This window comes from Cariama cristata, unplaced genomic scaffold (genome assembly GCF_000690535.1).
Source record: "Cariama cristata isolate BGI_N322 unplaced genomic scaffold, ASM69053v1 scaffold6908, whole genome shotgun sequence".
In the NCBI taxonomy this organism is placed as follows: Eukaryota; Metazoa; Chordata; class Aves; order Cariamiformes; family Cariamidae; genus Cariama; species Cariama cristata.
Genome location: NW_009631575.1, coordinates 8,340 through 15,546, shown reverse-complemented (window position 1 = coordinate 15,546; position 7,207 = coordinate 8,340). Strand labels below are relative to the sequence as shown.

General features: G+C 39.4%; 1 protein-coding gene across 1 annotated transcript; it reads left to right on the top strand.

Annotated features, from left to right (window-relative positions):
- Positions 1 to 228: 228 nt before the first annotated feature.
- Positions 229 to 5,873, top strand: IRAK1BP1 (interleukin-1 receptor-associated kinase 1 binding protein 1; the record flags this gene model as incomplete). Its single annotated transcript, XM_009706003.1, has 3 exons — positions 229 to 294; positions 4,400 to 4,530; positions 5,552 to 5,873. Coding segments are annotated over 3 exons (468 nt in total), but the record flags the coding sequence as incomplete, so codon positions are not given.
- Between the last annotated feature and the right edge of the window lie 1,334 nt (positions 5,874 to 7,207).

The window sequence follows — 7,207 nt, the reverse complement described above, 5'->3', positions numbered from 1 at the left end:
GAAATTACATTATAGAGCTACTGTATAATTTACTTTAAATAATGTCAAGAAGTCTTTAACGTCCAGCTAGTTTTTAACTGAAGAGATTTGTGTGGAAAATTCTGAATTTCTATTGCTAAGTCATAAGTAATAAGCCAAAACGGTTCAACTTGTAGACGACACAATGTACATACATTTCCAACAGATGCTTAATTTCTTTTAAGACTATATTCTTGTACTTTGTTTTAGGAAGAAAATATGACTGTAACAGAGGATTTTAGTAGAGTAGAAAATGCTTACCAAATGGAAGCAGAGGTATGTATTGAACCTAACCAAAAATAATAATTTAAAAAAAAAAAAGAAATGTAGCAAGGACCAATGAACATTTGCAGACTCTTTCCTCATACCGAGGAGTAGATGTTCTCTACAGTGAAGGCAGCACAGTCCAAAGAAACTACTGAAGGACTGCAGTTTAAAGCAGAGTTCAGCTGCAGTTTTCCGTTGTGTGCAGAACTTGTTTTCTCCTCCTGCAATACAGAAAGAATTCTTTTCTTCTCAGATGAATGTATGCGTTTTAAATACTGCACGATGCTACAGAAGGGAATATTTGATTCTGGGGCTCTATGGTTGTTGTTCTGTGGCAGCGTAAGCAAACCCACAATTCTGCACTCTCCTTCACCCATAGCCCTTCCTGCCCTCTATTTCTTGCAAGGAGTTGTACTTAGGTGATCTGGTGATAGGTCCGTTCAGAAAGCTGCTCCAGTTTATACCTTTTTATGGCAGATTAGCTTTTATTTTTCCCATTATTTTATCCCCCTGAACTGGAGGCAATGCAAGGCAGAGGACAAGAGTGGATGGGGCACAGCAGTGGCGTGGCAGCCCTGATCTGGATCTGCTTAAGCCACAGTTGAACGGCACCTGGACTTTGGTCTATTCTACATGACTCTGCTATCAGCTTACTGCAAGTCAAGCAGAGCTAATTGTTTCCTAGGTAATTGACTTGGAATTCTGTAGATAAAAAGTGCTGTATGGAAGCTAAATATTACGGGAATAATCCCAGAAGCAGCTCAAGGGAGTATATTTTTGCACGTTCATGCTATAGTAAGAAATAAATGCTGTGCTGGAAACATTCGATGAGGGAAATTATGTGTTTTCAGCCAATGAATCTTTTTAGAGCATCACACTTTAATCACTACCCAGCAAATTTACAGATTCTGATGAAGTAAACCTGGAAGCCTGCAATAAAATGTTAGCTGTTTTATAGAGCTGTTGTTTACGATCCCCTAAAACAGGATTCAGCCTCTTTAGTTTGCTTGCTTTAAGGCACATTCTCATCTAAATAACACCAATAAATACGGAAATAATGGAGAATTTGGAGAAAAAAATTTGGATTTTAAAATGAGTCTTAGATACTTAAATGGTATGCATCAGTGTCATGTTCTGAATGACTTCAGTTTCATAATGTAGACACAGACTGTCACAAGAGCTTAAATTACCTCATTTTTTAGATGAGCTGCACTTAAAAATTAATACAACTGTATTGAATTATTATTTAGGCTACCAACAAGCTTAGGCTTACAACTTCAGTCTTAAGTGGCAACTTAACCACTCATCTCCCTTCTGCTATGAATTCTTATACAACAAAGGTTGTAGGTGGGAAGCTGATTACATGGCTTTAGTGTTAATTTGTAGGCAGCTTGGACCAGCTGCGATTGCTGTTCAAAAGTTGTTTGGTTGCCTAGGACCTGGGTGTCAGAACTTGAAAAATCTAGCTGCCGTTTTGGCTGCCCTGTACACTTAAGCAGCAGTGTGCTTGCTCTTTATGCAGAGATTAGTTTCTCCTTGCTTCTCCCTTTATGTACGTACTTGTTTCATTAGCGCAGTTTCATAAACCAATGAAGTTCCATTGACCAGCATGTTTGCATACTTTAGCAATATAAATGAATTTAAAATTAACTTCCACTCACTTCTTTACTAAGAATTTTGCCATTATATTTGTGTTACATATGGAAGCTATGCATTATTTTATTCTATAAACTCTTTTTACCATTTGTCTACTGTCAGAGTTCCGAGAAGACTGAAGAAAGTCCCAGACAAATAGATATTTTAAGGTACAATTAAGAATTCAAGATATGCTTTCAACTGTAAGGAGATAAATTTTAATTCATGCTAACAAAGGAAAATATGCAGGAGAATGAAGTTGTGTATGAGATCACAAAGCTCTATAATATCTTAATTATAATTGTTTCTTGCATGATGATCTCATGGGATGAAGATTATGTTGGGTTTGTGCATTTCTTAATATAGTTGCCTCCTTAAAAAACATAATTTCTTGTCCTTTACAGCCTTATCCAAACCTCGTGATGTCCATAATGGTTTTACATACCCTCATCTTACTTTTTCACACTTTTTAACCTTAATCATAATTGAAGAAATTTAAATACTGCTTTGCATTCTCATGCTCAGATATCCTTTGTAAATGTAAGTGGAATTTATTGGATCTAGCCCTAAATGAAAACTCTGATTTTTACAGGGGAAAACCAACAAAATTCACAGTTGTTGCTCAGTTGTTTTCTGCCCCTGAGGGTACCTGATCAGATGCTTCTTTTTTAACAATAAAGTTCCAGAGTGCCCAGAACTGCCCCAGTCTGAGCAGCTTATCTCTTGCTTAAGACCCACAGTTCTTTTGTTTGATCATTCTTTTGTTTCATCCCCTTGAGGGAACTAATCTTGTAAACACTGATAGCAATCTGGAAAACACTGTAACAGTCCTTATAGTATGACAGTTTTCTGGCAAAAAAGCACAAGAGGATGTATGCTTTTTATATATATGGCAAGAACTCCCACTGAAGAAAGAAATCTAGGTTGAGTCTCATCTTCAGTCTTTGTTAAATTGATAGTGCACCTTCCAGAAAGTGATCTAACCCCCAAGTTGCAGACAAAGGGTGTGCAGCTGAGATGAAGATGCAGACTCGGTGCAGTTTCGCACAACAGGCATGACCGTTTGTCCATGTAGAAGATGAAACTGCCTTGCTGCTCCATCTTGGTCAGTTTTTAAGGCCCTAAGCCCAGCTTTGGCTCAGTTGTGTGAAGAGCTGCTGAGCCAGTGCAAAGATTCAAGCCAGGATGAGGAACATATACTGCACGGAGAGGCTACCAAGGGTAACAGGACGCATGCATTAATTGCTTTGTGATAATTGTTGATATCCATTTTTTACCTTACCCTGTATATGAAGTAGCCCCCTCCTCTCTCACAACTTCCTTGAATTACCTCATTTTCCACACAGTAAAGCTGTGGTATGCACATGGGAAGCTACTGCAGTGCGGCTGATGTGCCATAACTTGGCTTTCTGTACCATATACCTTCACTGGGACAGATCGTGGCATGGACTGCAGCAATCACAGGGGTGACTGTACATCACAGGGCTTGGCTGTGGAATTTTCTTTACCACAGCTTTTTCTTCCCCTGCTGTTGAAGCTGTATTACTGTGCAAAAATGAGTCAGGGATAAGAGAGGTGAGCTTGACTTAGTGGCGAGAGCACTGTACTGGGAAGTGAAGATGAGGGTTTAGTTCCTCTAAAAAAGTTTGGTATCCAGGATTTCTGATTCCTGAATGCTGTAGCAGCTTGGCATCGTTGCTTCACTCCTGGTGACTGTGCTCTGCCACAGAAAAAGGCTGGCTCCTGCCTGACTGGCCCTTCCCCGGGAGGAAGGCTGTAGGGCTCTGTGTCCAGGGCTGATAGTGACTTCTGCTTTGTAGCACTTGGGAAAGCACCTGAATTCTTCATGCATCTATATTTAACGATGCTTATTGCCAAAGCCACAGACAGCTGGGTGTTTAAATTGTTTGAAATCCAAGTCTGAAGTACATGGTTCTCTGTAGGTACTAGAGTAAGTCTGTTCAGCCAAGACAGGGTTTCAAGCCTACTACAAGCTGGACTGGGCTAGGCTTAGTTTAGTCTCGTAGTTTAGGGTTTTTGAACCTAATGCTTGGAATTAAAATGTAATTGTCCTTTCAGGACAATGTTTTCGACATCATTTTGCTTGGGCTTCTGCATAGTTAACATCTAATAATCTAAAGAGGGAAGAGCCAGGATGCATCTAGTTGTATGTCCCAAAGAACACGTTCATTCTTCAAATTGTCTACATACCAAGAATGCCGTAATTCCTCACAAAAGAGCATTTTGTAATCCTCTATTTTAAACCATTTTATGACCTTCTTTCTGTTGCAAACCCAATGATAGTCTCTAGGGCTATATAAAAGTATTCTAAGTAAATAAATGTTGGAGTTAGATACAGGACTAGTATGTTCAGTTAGTTTGTACATACCCGGCTTTATACTGAGTCAAATAGAAGTGTTGACTCACGTAGGGGGAAAATGAAAAAAATTACTTGTGTGATGTCTGTGTTCACTCCCAGGTCTGTATTATATTCAGCGATTTTGGAAAAATGCAGAATGTTTGCAATCTACTCATTGAAAAGTTAGGAACCTCTGTTACCATCAGTCCACCTCATTTCTACCATACACCAGAAGCTGTAGACGCCCTTCGGTAAGTTCTCTCTCACACCACCAATTTTATAGCCTCAGATAACAATGGGAATGAATACATAATTTACACTGTTTGTAATGGGAGCAAATAGTTTCCTTCATACCTAGTAAAATTTACGTTCAAATATTTCAGTATTTGTTTTAAATGTAACTAATAAATTAATGCTGTTCAGCCTAGAAGATGTAGCTTGTTCTTTCTACGGTGTCCCTGTGCAAAAGCAGACTGTAATAAAAAATATTTTCCCACTGATTTCCATTGGAAGTATAATCTACCGTGAATATTAGGTCAACAGAATTTGACTTTGGTTACATCAGCACGTGTAGATTTAATTTGTATTTATATGTGGAGGTACCAGTGTGTTACCAGATGTTGGTAATTCTGAGTGCCCTTGCCGATTCCCGTTACTTTTAGCTGCTGACCATCTGAAAAGAGCCAGATAGGGTGCTTACTCAGCATGGAAACATGCTACTTTGAAGCTCGCAGCCTTGATGTTTTAGGCATTAACTATTCAAAGTCCTGCTTCTCCATTGACATTGCGGTGGCAGAGGGAAGTTTAATCTTGGTTTGGGTTTTGCCTTTTTAAAGAAAATTAGGCCTTGTCCAAGCAGCAAGCTCAACCAGCTGCTGCCAACAGTCTGGAGATGTCAGAAGTGTGTCTGTCTCAAAGGTAGCCATGCAGGAGCCTGGAAGTCAGGCCGCTGAGGTTCAGTAGGTGCTAGTACGCCTTACAGCTGGGCCACCCGAACGCCTGGAGCAAGGGCCGAACTCTTGCTCTGCACCACAGCTGCCTGCGACATGTAGGGGTTAGAAACGCTTGGTCACAGCTGATGAGGATGCTGACATTTTTTCCACACACTCCGCCCTCAAACTCTTAAACTATCGCCCAGAAGCTGCCTTACATCTATGCAGGTACAAAAGCTGAGGCATTTTTAAAAAAAAAAAAAAAAAAAAATTGTTTGGCAGGAATACCTGTACGGCTGTTGGCCCTGCTTGTTATTGTGCTGCTTTTTGTACCTCTCAGCCGGCAAGTGTGCGTTGCTGCTGTTGGAAACACACGGCGGAAAGCTCAAGAAGTCTGCCGACTGTTTGGCCAGTCAGTGGGAAAACCTTTATTAATACGAGAAGAAGAAACAAAAGAATGGGGAGGCCACATAGACACTCATCTGTTGACCTCTCTGGATTCACTGACTCTGCAGGAAAGAATCCAGAACGCTACTGCTTATGCTTCTTGTAGAGTGTTTGCTGTGTTTGAGATAAAGGGAAAAGAAAACAGAAGAAATAAGTTGCTCTAGAAACTTTCAAATCCTACGTATTTTCTTAATAAAATGTTTATGCTTTCTTAAGGTTTTTGTTGTTGTTTTTTACTTTATTCTTGTGGTAGCAAGTAGAGTTAAGAGAGCATATTGAGAATGAAGTTTGTGTAGTGAGCCAAAGTAGAAGGTTTCTTAACATATCTGTCCAGGTGCAAAAAGATAGATGAACTCTTCCTTTACACGTATCATTTGAAAGCAGCACAATGCATGCTTTTGGAGAGAGAGTAGTCAAAGTGTTGCAGGATTTACTTACTACAGCCCTCCCCAGAAATATTTCTGTTCCTGTCCCCTAAAATTAAGGTTACAATTAACTCTGAAGGTACAGTTCTTAACGGTTTAGTTTCTTCCTCTGCCACCTGAAGAAGTGCAAGATAGCTGATGTGCAAAACCTTTAGTACTCCTAGGTGAAACTGGGCTATACTTAAACCTTTCCTCCCAAATCTAGAAGGAAATTAATCCCCATCCCCAGTCATGGTAAACAGAACATACGGTGTGTTCACTTCTAACAAAATGGATTGTTCAACATAGAAAATGCTTAGGAATGTTTTATTTCATCACAGGAAAAAATATACGTGAGTTTTATCCTGGTGTTTATTTGCTTAAGTTAAAAAGGAAGGATGTTGTCTGGATGTACATTACATGCACAAACTCTGAAGTACTTCAGTCATGAGGATAGATTTTTTTCAACCATGGCTGCATAATGTATTTTGATCCATCATATCCACTGAAATAGGCTTTCATATCAGGGTGATGCACCTGAGCAAACAATATTTGAAATTGAATAAGCACCAGAATTAGCAATAAATACACCTGAGAAAATAATATTTCAAATTGAATAAGGACCAGAATTAGCAATAAATACAAACTGATACTTAAGAGAATCATTAAAGTTACTACAGTTAACTTTTTGAAAACTGCTAATTAGTTTTTAAATGCATGATGTACATAGAGATACTTTCAGTGCAATTTTCCATGTACCTTAACCTAATTTATGTCATCAGAACAGTGGCTTTCTCAAAGTACTCTACAAATGTCGAACCTATCTCATGAGATATTATGTGCTAGATCTACGCTGGCACTGACGTTTTAAAATCAGCACTGTTTCTTATTGACGTAGTTGCCACTCGCTTGTTGCTGTTTGTTTTTTTTTTTCAGCTGGATCAGTTATCCAATCCAATTAGGCAGCAGGAACAGTAAAGCAGCAGTCAGGAAAATGGTGAAGACACCATTTGATGGCCTTAGGTACCACAACATCCAACTGGAAGATGCAAATCCACAAAGGGCAATCCAAGTTACATGCCTCGTCATGACGCATAAAGCCTACAGTGAGCAGGTTAGAGCTGCGAACCGGGAAAGGGTTAGGA